Below are 17,641 nucleotides of genomic sequence, written 5' to 3'. Positions count from 1 at the left end.
GAATTCCTAATTTACATTTCCACCAGTAGTATGTAGGAGTTCCTGTTATTGCAATTCCTGCCAACACTTGGAATCATCAGTCTTTTTAATTTGAACCATTCATATGGGTATGTTGTGGTATCTCATTGGAATTTTTATTTCTATTACCCTGATTTATAATAAGGCTGAAGAGAGCCTGTTAAATTTCTTTCCCATATTTCTAATGGGCTTTTGGTTACTGTTGTTTTTTTCTGATTTATTGGTAGGAGTTCTTAACATATTCTGGATACCTTTGTTAAATGTGTTACAAATACCTTTTTCCATTTAACAACTACCCTTTTTACTCCATAATGGCAGAAATTTTTCATTTTAATGTAGTCCAGTCTGTCATTCTTTTTCTTCATTATTGGTACTTTTTGTTTAAGAAGTCATTCCTTAACCAAAGTCATAAAGATATTCTCTATAATATTGTCTAGTAATTTTACTGTTTTACCTTTCACATTTAAATCCATAATCTACCTTAAATTGATTTTTTATGTTTGGCATGAGATAGGGCCAAGTTTTCTTTTCTCCCCTCTTCTCTGCCCTCAATATCAATTGACCCTGTCCCATTGATTTAAAGGACAACTTCTTCCAGTCCCATTGCTCTGTAATGTATTCTTTGTCATAAATAATCTGTCCATATAAGTATGGGTCTGTTTCTGGATTCTTTATTCTTAGCCAGTGGTCCATTGGTTTATCTTCTGTGTTAATTACCACAGCTTTATAATTATTGATATCTTATAGAACAAAACTTTTATAATATCTGAATTGTCTTCACTATTCATAACCCTTTGTATTTCCATAAAAATTTAGAATCATTTTGTTAATTTTTACCAAAATTTTGATTGAAATTATACTGAATTTATCAATTAGGAGATGATTGGTACATTTATAATACTGAGTTATTCAATTCATACCCATGGCCTGCCCTCATTTATGTAGGTATTCTCTAATTGTTCTTAATCAAGGAGTTTTTATTTCTTACATAGCGTGCCTGTGTATATTTAATTAGATTCATTCCTAGGCATTTAATAGTTTTGATGTAATTATTGAAAGTACTTATATATGCTTATGTTTTTATTATTTGTAGCTGGTATTTAGAAATATTATTTAAATATTTCCTATATTGCTTTTGTCTCCAGCAACCTTGCTGGGCTCATTAATTCGAATTTATCTGTAGGTTGCTTTGGTTTTTCTACATGTACAGCTATGTCATCTGTGGATAATGACAGCTTTACTTCTTTCTTTCCAATAAGTATACCATCTGTTTTTCTTTCTTTGTGGGACTGACTAAGCCCTTAAATATAATGTTAATTAGAAGTGGTGATAGTAGGCATCTTTGTCTTGATTCTATATTTGTCATAAGTTTTTTGTAGCTGCCCTTAATTAGATTAAGGAAATTTACCTCCTTTCTTAGTTTGCTAAGTTTTTATTACAAATGAGTGTAGAAGTTTATTAAATACTTGTTTTGCTTCTATTGAGATGATACAAATTTTCTCCTTTATTATAGTGAATTATGTTGATTAATTTTCTAATGTAAACCAAACTTTCATTTACGAAATGGATTCAATTTATTTATCATACTTATAATTTTCAACTTCTCTGTACCATTTTGTCTTAGATGTATATCTTACTAACAATTCAGAGCTAAAGTTTTAAGATTCAAAGAGGCTCTTTCTTAACAGGTCCATCCAACCAATTCCTTGTAGGTCAATTTTGACTTAACCTTGCTTTTATTTCACTTTTTAAAATATTATACATTCATGTGAATTTCATTCTTTTTTCACTTTTCTTACCTTTTGTTGGATTAACAGCATTTTTTTGTTCCTCTTTTGTTTATTCCTTTAATATTTAGAAATTACAAACTCATTCTCTTAGTAATTACATATAATTTTGGAAAAAGCATACTTAAATACATAGCATGTTTTCACTTTCCTTCACTCCCTCATATATTCCCCTACCAATTGATATAACCTAGAATTTTACTCCGAAATTATTTTTAAGTTTTCTTTACAATGAAAACTTCTATAGATTTAGCAATGACTTTCACGGCTCATCATTATTTGTTGTGATGATAATCATAATAATTATAGTAGTAGCATACATTTGTATAGTGCTTACCATGTGTCAGGCACTTTGTGAAGTACTTGATAATTTATTTAATCCTCACAAAGTTCTGTGAAGTAGATACTATTATTATTCCCATTTTTTTGCATACAAACGGAGACAAAACGATGTTACATGGTTTTCCTAACATCAAACAACTAAATAGATATATCCAGAACTTTGGCTATGGCTAGAGCCTTCATTCTTAATGTCTACATTATGCTGCCTATGCCCTTTTATTTTTTTTTTAACTCTTTTCTTTTGTACTAAATATTCTTCCTGATGAGTTGATCTTCTAGTTCTTTTAAAACTGATCAGTGGATAATAAACTGCATCCTTAAATATCTGAACATGACTTCTATGTGACTTGGTATTGAATTCTAGATTCAAAATTCTTACCTCAATACTTTAAGGGTATCAGTGTTATATCTTTGCATTAGTTTTGCCCATGAGGAATCTCTTATCAAACTAATTTTTAATTCCTTTTCTAGGTAGGCTAATCCAATCTTTTTTTCTCTCTCTCTTTAGAAGCTAGGTTTTCTGAATTTTTCCAATTAAAAATTTCTTACTATAAGTTTGTTCCTTGGACAGCAACATTAGTATCACCTAAAAGTTAGAAATGCAGACTCTTGGGCTCCATTCCAGACCTTTTGAAATCGAATCTGTATTTCAATGAGATTCTCATGTAATTCATTTTCATATTAAAGTTTGAAAAGAGCAGTCTCAAATAGGTCTTTTTATTTAGTGAAATTTTTCAAACATGTACAAGAGTAGAGAGAATAATAACAGGGGTGCCTGGGTGGCTCAGTTGTTGAGCGTCTGCCTTCGGCTCAGGGCATGATCCTGGCATTCTGGGATCGAGCCCCGCATCATGCTCCTCTGCTGGGAGCCTGCTTCTTCCTCTCCCACTGCCCCTGCTTGTGTTCCCTCTCTCACTGACTGTCTCTCTCTCTGTCGAATAAATAAACAAAATCTTTTTAAAAAAATTAAAAAGGAATAATAACAAAATAACAAACACCAAATATCGTTATTTTAAACTTAATAGTCCCTAATGATTCCTAAAGTAAATTACACACACGATGGTATTTTACCCCTATATCCTACAGTATGCATTTCTAAAAGGTAACAGCATTTTTCTTACTAAATTAACAACAACTCCTTAATATCATTAGGTGAGTCTTTTTAAAATTTGTTCTACTCAATATTTGGTGTGATGTTTCAATCAGAGGATTGTGTATTTTTTTCCAGGTCTTGATTATATCTTTTACCTCTCCGAAGTTCTCTTCAATTATGTCCTTTTGTAACTCCCTCCTCCATACCTATTACGTTTTCTTTATACTTTCTATGTGCTTACCTTTTTGTGGTACACACTGAAAAATTTTCTCTGCATAGTTCTCTAGCTTATTAAATCACTCTTTAGCTATGTTTATATCACCCATTTTTTTTAAATTTGGGTAATTTATTGTTAATTTCTGGAACTATCATTAAAATGTTATGGATAGATGCGGTAAACTTTCATGATTCAGAGGATATTTATAGTTATTCTGAAGTCATGTTTTAGTGGCTTTCTTCCTAGTATATCTCTTTTCTCAGGTATAAATTTTTTCCACTTGGTGCCTCAAAGTGATAGATTTCCCTAAATATTTTGCAATACTTTAACGGGGGCTCATTTTTGTATTTTAATCTTCCCATTAACTTGTGATTACTTTATCTAGTGGCTTTTGTCTTCCTGCAGGGAATAGTCCAATCATGTTACCAAGCAAGGTATCTTAGAAGCTCAGGCTGAGATTAAGATTCTGATGCAAGTAATGTATTGAGGGAGGTCTCATTAGAAACCTCTGAGTGAAGGAAGCTAGATAGACTATGGGGAAAATCAGTGGTTCCCAAACTTTGCTATACCTTAAAATCACCTGGGGAGCTTTCAAAAATCCCAACAATCAGAAGAGTAATGTCAGCAAGATGGCAGAATAGGAAGCCCCAGGCTCTCCTTCTCTCACAGCACTAACTTAAAAACATAAGAAACAGATTACCTTTGTGAGAACTCCAGAAACCACTTGAGAGGTTATAGCATCCCATCCAAGTGCAAGGCCATCGCATTAAACCACCATACCCCATCCCCTCCCTGCACAGCAAGGGGTAACCAGGAGAAAACTCCCAACTCCCGGCTTCTCCATCAGGAGGGAAAGGAAAAAGCTGGAGCATGTGTCCTACATTATGGCTTTTTGACCCAAGAGACTGGTTTCTGTCTCACCTGACTCAGAATGTTGGCAGAAAAAGAGTGGCACACTTTGGATACCTGAGGCACATCGAGAACAAAAGATTTAAAAGAAATATTTGCACATCCATGTTTATTGGAACATTATTTGCAATAGCCAAGAAGTGGAAGCAGCCCACATTAACAGATGAATGGATGAAGAAAATGTGGTATATACTTAGGATGGAATATTATTCACCTGTAAAAAAAGAAGAAGAAGAAGAGGAAGAAGAAGGAGGAGGAGGAGGAGGCGGTGGAGGAGAAGAGGAGGAAGAAGAGGAAGAAGAAGAAGGAAGAGGAGGAGGAGGAGGAGAAGGAGAAGAGGAGGAGAAGGAGAAGAAGAAGAAGTGGGAGGGGGAGGGGGAGAGGAAGAGGGGAGGGAAGAAAGAAAGAAAGAAATCCTGTCACATTCTATAACATAGATGAATCTTGAGGACATTATGCTGGGATAAATAAGCGAGGACTAATACTACATGATTCCATTGATATATCCAACGTAGTCAAAACCATAGTAATAGAAAGTAGAATGATGGTTGCCAGGGTCTTGGGTGAGGGAGAAAGGGCAGTTGTTTGATGGATATAGAGTTTTAGTTTTGTAAGACAAAAAAGTTCTAGAAATCTGTTATACAACAATGTGAATATAGTTAACACTACTGAACTGTGCACTTTAAAACAGCTAAGAGGATAAAGTTTATATTATGTATTCCTTGCCACAATTTAAAAAATTGTTTAAAATCCCAGTACTCAGGTCAAATTGCATCTTAAATCAGATCAGTATATCGTAGAATGGGAGCCAGGCATCAGTATTTTGAAAGGTCCCCAAGTACGAGGTAGCCTCTAAGATCACTCCCAGTGATCCCTGCTTTCTGATATTTCCACCTCTGTGTAATGCCCTCTTCTTGAATATGGGCTGGATTGTTGATTTACTTCTAATGAACAGAATAGGATAGAAATGATAGAATGTCATGAGACATTTTATGTCGTGAGGAGACCATGGCTTCTATCTTGTGTGTACGCTCTTGCATTTTCTTTGATTATTTGTCTTGGGGGAAGCCAGATGCCATATTATGAGTAGCCCTGTTGAGAAATCCCCTGGGCAAAATATTGAAAGCCTGCCAACAGCTATGTGATTAAAGCAGATCTTCTACCACCTTGTGAGAGACCTTGATTCAGAGCATACAGCTAAGCCACACGCAGATTCCTGACCCCCAAAAATTGTGTGATAATATGTGTTTGTTGTTTAAAGCAACAAAGCTGTACAAAGCTTTGTTGTAAAAATTTGGGAATAATTTGTGAAGCAGCTACCGAAAATTATATACCAGATGAATCCAATGTGCTGTGAAGTTCAGAAACAATCGGACTAGGCAAATAAGTATTTTCAGAGAATTCTAGGTTCTTCTTGAGTCCACAGGGAAATTTTGAGAAAAAAACTGTATCAGAGAGTTTATACAGCCAGAGAGGCAAAGGTGCTAAACTATCAGACCCTGTATATCAGTCAGTAATTCGCAGGAGCTGTCTGGAAGCAGGAGGAGTAGGAGGAAAACCTCCTTAGCTTCCCCAAGTAAGCTCTTCTCAGCAGGGTAAGACTGTTAGAAAGCTGCAGGTGTCAGGGGTTAGCACCAACAAGCAGCATCTGGGGGATGTGTGGGCTCATCTGGTAAACGGGTTCTGGTGGGAGAACATCTCTACACAAGATATGTACTTCCGCCTTTATAAAGTGAATGTGGAAGAGGTGAGGTAAGGTACTGAATGGGATATACCAACAAAAGACATTCTGAGAGGAATGTCCTCATTCCTCATGGGTGTCATCATCCACCCCAGGAATTTTCTCAGTTGCCTTTGTAACTTAGGTGGCCACACTCATTGTTCCTTCTTTGGGGCGGACATCTGTTCCTTACTGACTTGTTCAAGAGTTAGAAATGGAGTGGGGAGTACATTTGTCGGCCATTCTTAACAGCGGTGCTCCAAATAGTCACCCATTGGATTTCCTCAGATTTCCCCTGCTCCCAGCATCTACCCTTCCTGGGCTTGGAGCATTTTTTAGAAGTATACCATATCTTTTGTAGCAATGTTTATTCACACACACTTGGTTTATGATTTCCTTCAATCTTAAATTTCCTTCAATCTTCCTGGGATATACTTGGTTTCTTATCCATTGAGGATTCTCCTTTTTTTTTTTTTTTCCTAGTTAGGTTATGGTTTTGTATTATTTTTTTATCGTCATCTCAAAGGATTTAGGGATGAAGGGAGAGGCAATTTGTGCCCAAACCAACATCTTGAATGAAATCTCTATAAACTTTTAGCCAACAGTAAAAAATGTGTGAAAAATTTTACCACCATTAAATGACATTGACTCAGCAATTTTACTTTTGAAGTTATTGTAAATCTGTAAAGGTTAATGTATTTGTTGTAAAATTTAATATAGAGCACTACTTTGTTAAAAGGATGTTTTAAAATTGGTTTTCAAAGTCTTTCTAATAGTTTTGTACTAGGTGCTGTCTCGCCTGCTGTGGTTGTCCCTTCCATGCTCCTTTTGCAAGAAAGCGGATATGGCATTAAAAAAGGCATCCCAACCTTACTAATAGCCGCTAGCAGTTTGGATGACATCATAGCAATCACTGGATTCAATACATGCTTGAGTATAGTCTTCTCCTCAGGTAAACAAAATACAGCAACTGGCGTATTCACAGCTTTTTTCTGGTTCTTTAAACAAGGTTTCTGACTTTGCTTCTTTATTAACATTAATTTTTACATGTAACACCTTTTCATTCTTCATAGAAACCTCATTCTAGAGCAGGAAAGAAGTTTCAATGAATTGAGAAACCACTATTTAACATCCATGATTTTATTTTCATAACCATATATTGTAATTAATCTGGTAACCCATATTATTATCATTTTTCTGTTCATGTTGCTTTGGAATTTTATCACAGTTTTCAACAGAAAATTTTAAGCAGCAATATTATTAGTACTGTTATTTAATATATATTCCTAAAATGTGCCTTTTTAGAATAAATAACTGGTTGCTCTGTTATTAAGACAACCTAAATATATAGAGTGTGGACAACTATGTGCCTTTTTTGTTGTGGTGGGACAAGATCTGCAGCAATTCTTAATCCCTAGGTATATTTGATCTTGAATGTCTAAGAAATTGTGATAGTAAATGTTTCCACATTTTGTAATGCTTTAATTATCTGCAATGTTTGAAATTCCGTCTTCTGTATTATTGAAGCACCAAAATATTTCTTAAGTTGAAAAGTAGTATGTATAGTTTCTCTTAAAATCATAAGACATAAATAAGAAGGAAAAAAAGGAAAAGATAAAAATAAACTGCAACATGCCCTCAAGAATAATAACTGACTGTTGATATAAATCCAGACTTCTTCTCCCCCTCTCTCTCGCCCATTCTCTCTGGCTTTCCTCCCAATTTTCTTATAAAATTATAAGAATTGGCCATCCTTTCTTGTAAACTGAGTTGTTTTGTACTTAATTCTATACCACCAACATGTTTCTTTTCAGTAAATACATTTTCCATGACATTTCTAATGGTTGTATAGTTTTCTATTGCCTGTGCCATACTTATGTATGGAACCTGTTGAAAATTGAAGTTTACTCCAATATTCACTATTAAAGTAATTCTTGGTTGAACGTCTTATAGCTAAATAGTTGTACTTAATCTTAATATTTTCATAGTCTCAAAAGTTTAATTGTTGAGATGAAAGTATAAAAGTTATAAGTTTTTTCAGATATATTACCACAATGTCATGTCCTACCAGGTGTAAAAGCTTGCCACTTCTTTACTTTCTTCAAAACTTGGTATTACTAGTCTTTTATATCTTTGTTAATTTTATAGGTGAAACATGAGGCCTCTCTAGATGAAGTACTTTGAATACTAGTGGTATTTTAAAATGTTTGTGTTTATTGACCATTGGCATCCTGGAATGTTTTATAAATTGCTTTTCTTGAAATCTTTTGCTTTCATCTTATAGGTGTGTTCATCTTTTGTTCTTTTTGTCAAGATTCTGAGTAAAATTAGGAATGATAACCTTTTGTTTTATGTCTTATAGTTTTCCACATTTATAATTTTTCTTTTAACTTTATCTTTTTTTTGCAATTCAGATTTTTCAAATTTTTTCTTGTCAAATCTGACAATCTTTTCCTTCATAACTAGTATCAGTAATTCTTTTAAAAAATATTTTTGTGTCCCTCTTCCATTGTGCCAACAACTGTGCCAAACACTGAGGATAAACAGTGAATGACAATATTAGCTTTTATTGAGTAATTGCTTGGTACTTGCTCCAAGTTCCATAGCTATTTCCATTCATTTAATAGTCACATAACAGTACCATACTCATTTTACAGAATAGGAAACCAAGGAACAGAGGGTCAGTAACTTGCTCAAAGTCACAGATCCAAAAAATAGGGAAGCCAAGATGCACTCTGGCAATCTGACCCCATATCCACACTTTTAAGTGCTGTTCTATACTGTTTACACAGCAGAGAAGACCATGTGGCTCATGTTCTCAGGGAATTTTTACAAAATGTGATGTATAGTACATAGTATAGGGTACTATGGAACATGCTACAGGAGATCAAACCTAATTTGTGGAGGACAGAAAAAGTAAAAAACTGAAAGCAGCCACATTCATAGAAAATCGTCTTGACTCATGACTAGGTAAACGGTCACTTAAAATGTTGAGGACTTTTGGGGCGCCTGGGTGGCTCAGTCAGTTAAGCGTCTGCCTTTAGCTCAGGTCAAGATCCCAGGGTCCTGGAGTTGAGCCCTCCCCCAACCCCCACTCAGCAGGAAGTCTGGTTCTCCCTCTGCCCCTCCCCCCTCTCATGCTCTCTCTCTCTCTCTCTCACTCTCAAATAAATAAATAAAATACTTTTTAAATGTTAAGGACTTTTAAGGTTTTATTTTTTATATTAGATCTTCAATACATCTATATTTTAGAATATGGTGGATAAGGAGACCTAACCCTATCTTCCGGGTCTGTTGGCCTTTTTATCCTTATATAATGTCCTTCTTTATTGTGACTTATTTGTATTTGACTTAAATTCTATTTTGTCTGATATAAGTATGACCACCCTGCTGTCTTTTGGTTATCATTTGAATGGAATATCTTTTTCCATCCCTATAGTTATAAAAATTTAAAGTGATAATTTAATCTCAATCACATATAAAAATTCTAATCCTTTACATCTTGCCCTCTTCCCTTTGTTATCCATGTCACAAATTATATCTTTTTATGTTGTATATCTATTAATATGGTCTTTTTAAAAAGATTTTATTTACTTATTTGTCAGAAAGAGACAGAGCACAAAGCAGGGGGAGCGGCAGGCAGAGGGAGAGGGAGAAGAAGACTCCCTGCTAAGCAGGGAGTCTAATGTGGGCCTCGATCCCAGGAACCTGGAATCATGACCTGAACTGAAGGCAGGTGCTTAACTGACTGAGCCACCAAGGTGTCCCTATTAATACAGTCTTACGGTTATTTTTATGTCTTTATCTTAAATGCTATAGCAGAATTGAAAGTGATTTATTCACCACCGTTACAGTATTATAGGATTCTGAATTCATCTATGTATTTACCTTTACCAAAGATTTATATTTTGTGCTTTTGTGTTGCTAACATCATTTTACTTCTGCTTGAAGAACTCCCTTTAACGTTTCTTGTAAGGCAGGTGCAGTGGTAATGAACTCCTTCAGCTTTTGTTTATCTGAGTAAGTCTTAATTTTTCGTTCATTTTGAAAGATAATCTTCTAGAATAATATTCTTCATTGGCAGTTTTTTCCCTTTCAACACTTTGAATATACCCTATACCCCCTTCTGCTCTGTAAGGTTTCTGCTCTGAAATCCTCTGACAGTTTTATAGGAGCTTCCTTGTACATGATGAGTCATTTTTCTCTTGCTGCAACTTCTTAATTGGTTTGTGGAGTTCCATTAAGGCTTTTGGACTGTATATTGTTGTTAAGTTAACAACTTTGGGGGATCAAGTTTCTGGGGCTTCCCATTCTACATCTTGCTGTTATCAACCTGCATTTCTATTATTTTTTTATGGAAAAACATTTCTAAAATATATATATTTACGCAACTCATTGAGCTAAAATACCTATAGCATAACAACTTTTTTTGTGATGTAGGATCTTTTTAAAAATTTTTTTACTCTAAACAACAGATATGGGTACATAAAATATATTGGAAACTCAGTTGACTGCTGACTCAAATATTTCTAGGGTTGACCCTGGAGTAAATCTTTTTTTTTTTCTGTTGTTAAATTTTTCATTTTATGTTTAAGTCATTTGTTTCTTTGTCATAACAGTATATCAGAGAAGAAACATTACCAGACATGTGCAAGATGCCAGAGGTGCTCCTTTTTCCGACCTCTGTCCATTCTTCCACCTCACCTGGTCTTTTAGGTTGTGTTTATAAGGGAGCACACTGTGTCTTATTACTTCCTTGTTTTTTGGCCTACATTTTCAATGAACATTTCTGAATTGTGTGTATTTATTAAATTATTTGAGAGTACATAATTTATCAAATAGATCATTATGTTTTCAAGTATATGAATATTAAAGGCTCATTTTTGTATATTTTTGTAGAAGATATGTGCTTTTCTCTATGAACCACCTAGAATTGATCTTCTGCTATGTTAGGTATGTGAAACTATTGCTGTATGAGATGTTTCCCTTACTGTGTGCCCTTACAGGGAGTGTACTTAACAATGTCCTTGCCTCTTTTCGGGACATACTTATTGGTGCGCTGGCAGGAGCTGTTTTGGGAATTTTTGTTCAATATTTTCCAAGTGGAGATCAGGTAAATAAAAAGTTAATCTGTTTTTTAGAAGTATGGTATTAGACATTTCTTTCAAAAATTTGAACTTCTGGAAGATCCATGAACTATTAAGTGTAATATTTAATTCTCTTTCCCCAAAATAGCCCCTAGTGCTACTCTCTGCTTAAAATGGAGCACAGTTGTGATTGATACAGGTCAATGGCCTTGACTGAAATCTGTGCTTCCTGATTTGGCAAATAAGAATATCAGAAAAGTGTACTTAACCCAGAGTACCTTCTCCATCACACCCAGCCCTTTATTCATTAAATTGCCTATTGACCACTGACAATTTTCCCTAATCTTTGTTCCCTCAAATTTTCCCTTGAACATTTTTGGGAAATAGATTGCCATTCGTCTCTGCATGTTTTCTGACTTAAATGTACTCCCACTGCCTTTGACTGAGGCAACACTATTAAACGCAGCCCTTTTCCTCCCCTAAAGGATATGCCATTACTCTTGTATTTCTGTAACTTCCATCTTAATTTCTCTGTAACAGCTGTCTCAGCTAAAGAGATATTCAAAACTTTATTTTTAAAGAATTCACTGGCTATGTTACAGGAACTACAATTTATATGGGTCTCTTTTCTTCCTTCTTCACTTATAGCTAAAGTACTATAGCCATTTTACTGACATTAGTATCAGAGATGTGGCAGAAGATAAAATTTAATAATTACAAATTTTTTCACTCGGTACCAAGTCTGCTAAAATATTTGGTGAGGAAGAAAGTAAAAATTTTAGACATTATTTAATATAACATATAGAGACATGATACCAAAGGGTCAATAATAAATGGTAAAAGATATAAATATTGTATTATATATTAAATGTAAATTAATTTCTGAATATCTAATTCTAGACAAAACTTCCAGCGAAGAGAGCTTTCCTTATTTTGAGTATGTGTGTTACTGCTGTCTTGGGCAGCCATCATATTGGTTTACATGCAGCTGGAGGATTATGCACACTAGCGTTAACTTTTGTTGCAGGGATAAATTGGTCCACAGAAAAGGTGAATATTTTTAATACATCATTTTTTAAGATAAAATAACTGTATTTTTTTTACATCTATAATAGACATTTAGGAAATCTCTTGTTCTAGTTGGAAGATGTTCCAGAAATTTGTATCTTCAAGGATGTGTATAAATTTGTCCTTCTTTGATTTATTTCACTTAGCACTGTACTCTCTGCCCCCATCTATGTTGTTGCAAATGACAAGATTTCATTCTTTTTTATGGTTGAATAATATTCCATTGTGTGCATATGTGTGTGTGTGCACATATTTTGTATACACACACACACATCACATGTTCTTTATCCATTCATCAGTCAATGGACACGTGGGCTGCTTCCATGTCTTGGCTATTGTAAATAATTCTGCTATAAGCTTTGTAGATTTTTTAAATCAAATTCTACTTAAGTGTTTGAGTAAAAGAATTAACCTACTCAATTTTTAAGTTTTAACATTTCTTCTATAAATAAAATATCATAAGTTCATTAAATGTTGAGAGACTTTAATTTCTAAAATGCAATTATTTTTATGTGTCACAACAAATAAACCCAATAACTAAAAATATATTATTCTTCTCTATAGGTTAGAGTCCAAAGAATTATTAAAACTACATGGTGTATTTTTCAACCCCTTCTTTTTGGTTTGGTTGGATCAGAAGTATCTGTTGCAACTCTTAAATCAAATGCTATTGGTAAGAATAATTACAGGCACAAAAAATATAAGATTTGGAAATATTTAAGAAAACTATGAATAATTTTTATTTTGTTTACAATGTGTCTTGAATGCTACAAGAATCTTCTTCAGAAACTCATGTTGCTACAGTTAATAACATACATTTGCTCTTCTGTTACCGCGTATGTTCTTTGTTACCAAAGACAGCCCTGAATACCTTGCCTGAGTGATCTGAGGAAAAGCAGATTGGAATTCTTTTCTGACAGAAAATATTACATTCGATGAGCACCTTTTGAATACTTTCATTTATAGTGAAAGTTCAAAGTCTATTAGCTCAGAATTAAATAAGTGTAATCTACCTTATCTTCATGGTACCTCCACCATCAGATATTCTCTTGCACTTTTTCTAGGGATAAATTTAGAACCACTTCCCAAATATTTTGTTGTTTATGTTTGTTTTTATCTGTTGTAGGCATTTGTGTTGCTACCATGAGTTTGGCATTATTAATTCGAATTTCTTTTACATTTGTATTGATGTGTTTTGCTGGCTTTAGTTTTAAGGAGAAAATATTTATTGCTTTATCGTGGATGCCCAAAGCTACAGTCCAGGTGAGAACATATTAAGTCATTTTAATAATTTTTAATTTTGATGATTTTTTAAAATTCCAAATGAATGTTACTTTAATTACAAAATGTAAGCTATTAGCCTTACTTTTAAAATACTCGATTGATCATAACTGCTCATTGAAAATGATGTAATCTTTTAAAATCTCAGTTTTAAAAAAGCAAATTTCTGAAGTTAAAAAGTATATTTTTAATGACAAGTACTTCCTAAAATTCTGAGACATTTTTTTCTGTTTTCCCAAAATATAAAAGAAGAATATATCTGGATACTGGAATGTTTACATTTTGCTGAATATTATAGGGATAAATGTAATGATTTTTAAAGTATAGACACATTAATTCTTTTAAAAATATATCTTTCCTACTCTTGTCACCCACTCCACCATACATGAATACACATATATTATTTTTAATTATGCATTTAATTTACATGATTTTAAGTAATGACTTAATCTCCTCACCAGACTATCTGGGAAAGAGAGGAACAGTGTCCGCTTCTGTCATTATTTTTCCCCTAGTACTTAATACAGTGCCTGGCATGCGGGAGGTACACAATAAGTAAGCATCGCATACCTACAAGAATGAATGATGAATGAATGAATGAATGAATGAATGAGGAGACTTTGTAGTTTTACCCTCTGATTCAATGATATTCTGCTCCTACAAAGAGGTATTACTACTTATTGTTAGACTTTTTAACTTGGCAGCATAATGTCTTGATTTCCAGAGATTCTTTTTCCCATTGTTATTCCAAAACAGAAGTTTGTGAGTTCTTGCGCAACAAAATTCTCTATGTGTTATGGTTAGAAAAGCAGGTCCATGGGACCAGCCTAGGTGTTTTGAATACCATGTTACTTGCCTATAACATTAGGCAAGTTACTTCGTGATCTCTCATGTCCACTTTATAGATTCCAGACCTCTTGTCAGTTTACTGGACACACTGCCTCCCAAGAAGGAGGAACTAGGAGAAGATAAGCAACAAAACCCTAGAGAACCACAAGAAACCGTAGTATTCTGTGTTGTCTTATTACGGCCAAGAACCTTATAGTCCCTGGTAAAGGTAAATAAGCTAAATCATGCTTTGGCTAGAACTCCTGAGATTTTGAGAGTAATATGAGCACGCCAAAAAGACATTTAAACAGGAGAAAGCGGAGATGATAAAAATACAAAATTGGCCCCAAAATGCATACACGATGATTTGTCACTATTTCACTTTTCATCCAGATATATTTGCTAGGGAGAACATAGAATTGATGAGTGATTCATGAAAATTCCTCAGCACTTTAAGGCTTGTCTCTTTTCTGATGGCCTACTGCTAGGTTTTGTTTGTTTTAGCATGGCCATTAACTTTTCTCATGTATTAACAACTATTTAACATTTTTCTTTATGCCTCATCTTTTTACCCCCTAAATTCAGGCTGTATTAGGTCCTCTGGCTCTAGAAACAGCAAGAATCAGCGCACCCCACTTGGAACCATATTCGAAGGATGTGATGACGGTAGCATTTTTAGCCATCTTGATCACAGCTCCAAATGGAGCTCTAATTATTGGCATACTGGGGCCCAAAGTACTTACACGCCATGATCCAAACAAAATCAATGTGGAATTGACAAAATTAGAACTTCATTAAAAAGTTTATTTGCCATCACCTGCCTGCTTCTTTTAATAAATTATCTTACATGAGAGAAAAATTAAAACATACAAATACGTGGAGATTGTACATAAAACTAAGGATTTAATAAATATGTGATTTCATTACAGAGCTTTCCTATGATTTTTTATTCCAAGGTTAAGTTACTAAAAACAATGTAAATAGAATGCACAATAGTATTTATGTATTTTAAGAACACATCTGTACATACTCTAGGGAAGTTTAAAGAAATCCATCAGGCTGAATCTGCTTTCATATTACATACTCGGTATAATAAAAAATTAAATGAACCCAATGACAGAAAGGTAAGATAGTCTAAGCCTCCAGACCGGAGAAGTAGAACTCACCATCAATTTAGTGATTCAGTTAAAAAGATCATCAGAAAAAGTAAAAAATGCCAGGAATAAGTGGGTCAGCAGAATGGATTTCAATTCTGTGTTTAGTGACTCTCTGAATGGATGGTATGTTAAATAGAAGAACCAAAATTAGACTGACTGACTTCTGCAGTACCCTTAAAATGACAAGTTTAATAGTTTTTAAATGAAACATTGTGTGTAATATTTATTTATAGATATAAAATTAAATCACAAATGGAAATAAACCATGATTTTTCAATGAGTAAAAATAAAGAATTAAAGTCAGCCTGCAGAAATGAATGATTAATAGACTTGTCCATGTGAGCTTTTCTTTTCTTTAGTCACAGAATCTCCTTCCAATTCTGGCTGATGAAATCTGCTATGCTTATATAGAACCAATCACAAGTAAAATGCAGTTTCAGTTTATGTCAAGATTCTTTATTTTATTTTATTTTTTTAAATGTTTTTTATTATATTATGTTAGTCACCATACAGTACATCCCCGGTTTCCGATGTCAAGTTCGATCATCGAAGATTCTTTATTTTAAAGTTGGAAGCCTTAGTGGATGGCTTCTTAGAAATCATTCAGACTTTAGCAAAAGCCAAATGCAGGAACTAGACATTACTTGGTTTCTCTCTTCCCTCTTCTATGTATAAGTAAAATACTAAAACAGCACAGAATGTGAAGGTTTACACATAAATTTGCAAAGTGAAGCAACTATAATTTAAGGAAACCAAAACTATATATATATTCCTGTTAAGATTGGGACCTTTCACAAAATATAACACTAAAACTGTCAAAAGTTCACACACACCTGCATAACTCTGGGAGGAGATAAAAGAGCTGCTGTTCTAGTAGCATTTTCTTCTACATTTTTACAACTCAGCATAGATCCTCTGCCTTATTTTCAACTATTTTTTTTAAAGATTTTATTTATTTATTTGATAGAGAGAGACAGCCAGCGAGAGAGGGAACACAAGCAGGGGGAGTGGGAGAGGAAGAAGCAGGCTCTTAGTGGAGGAGCCTGATGTGGGGCTCGATCCCAGAATGCCGGGATCACGCCCTGAGCCGAAGGCAGATGCTTAACCACTGCGCTACCCAGGCGCCCCTATTTTCAACTATTTTAATTCTAGTACTAAAATTCTAAAAATTTCAAATTCTAAACTGCCCCAGTGTTTTGACTAATGTTTAAATCATGAGTGCATACTAATAAGTAAATGAAAATATATTTACATTCACAAAATAGTATTTTACATTTACAAGAGAATTAGATTTTAAAATAGAAAGTTGATCTTAATAAAAGATAAAGGTACAGGGGGCACCTGGGTGGCACAGTGGTTAAGCGTCTGTCTTCGGCTCAGGGCGTGATCCCGGCATTATGGGATCGAGCCCCATATCAGGCTCTTCCGCTATGAGCCTGCTTCTTCCTCTCCCACTCCCCCTGCTTGTGTTCCCTCTCTCGCTGGCTGTCTCTATCTCTGTCGAATAAATAAATAAAATCTTTAAAAAAAAAAAAAAAGATAAAGGTACAATAAATCACTTCAGAATGAGGAACTATGTCTTTTTAATTAAGGGGAAAATTGGGGCGCCTGGGTGGCACGGCGGTTAAGCGTCTGCCTTCAGCTCAGGGCGTGATCCCAGCGTGATGGGATCGAGCCCTACATCAGCCTCCTCCGCTATGAGCCTGCTTCTTCCTCTCCCACTCCCCCTGCTTGTGTTCCCTCTCTTGCTGGCTGTCTCTATCTCTGTCAAATAAATAAATAAAATCTTAAAAAAAAAAGGGGGGGGAATTGTCATTTTTTGTGATTAATAGATTTTTTTCTTAAGTATTTAATATTTATATATTCATTAGACCAAAACACTCTACCTTTTAAAATTAAGTAGTGCTGCAGGCATTCAAATAATTTGAATTTAAAATTTTCTATATAAAAACTTTTTATAAAAATTACTTTCATTAGGGGCACATGCACCCCAATGTTCATAGCAGCAATGTCCACAATAGCCAAAGTGTGGAAGGAGCCAAGATGCCCTTCAACAAATGAATGGATAAAGATGTGGTTTATATATACAATGGAATATTACTCAGCTATCAGAAAGGATGAACACCATAGATGA

The 17,641-nt window shown here is 34.3% G+C and overlaps 1 protein-coding gene across 2 annotated transcripts in view; it reads left to right on the top strand.

Moving 5' to 3' along the window:
* The window catches only part of SLC9B1 (solute carrier family 9 member B1), a 62,701-nt gene extending 47,535 nt beyond the window's left edge, over nucleotides 1-15,166 (top strand). For both annotated transcript variants that reach the window (XM_057309605.1, XM_044388047.3), the window contains exons 7-12: nucleotides 6,863-7,038; nucleotides 11,093-11,199; nucleotides 12,074-12,223; nucleotides 12,806-12,914; nucleotides 13,368-13,504; nucleotides 14,936-15,166. In XM_057309605.1, coding sequence (XP_057165588.1) covers nucleotides 6,863-7,038; nucleotides 11,093-11,199; nucleotides 12,074-12,223; nucleotides 12,806-12,914; nucleotides 13,368-13,504; nucleotides 14,936-15,148 — 892 coding nt within the window. In that variant the 3' untranslated portion in view covers nucleotides 15,149-15,166. The remainder of the gene's footprint in view (nucleotides 1-6,862; nucleotides 7,039-11,092; nucleotides 11,200-12,073; nucleotides 12,224-12,805; nucleotides 12,915-13,367; nucleotides 13,505-14,935) is intronic.
* Nucleotides 15,167-17,641: the final 2,475 nt, after the last annotated feature.

Source organism: Ursus arctos, unplaced genomic scaffold, assembly GCF_023065955.2.
Source record: "Ursus arctos isolate Adak ecotype North America unplaced genomic scaffold, UrsArc2.0 scaffold_9, whole genome shotgun sequence".
NCBI classification, from domain to species: Eukaryota; Metazoa; Chordata; class Mammalia; order Carnivora; family Ursidae; genus Ursus; species Ursus arctos.
Note: the sequence above shows the minus strand (reverse complement) of the source record. Positions and strands in the feature narration are given on the sequence as shown.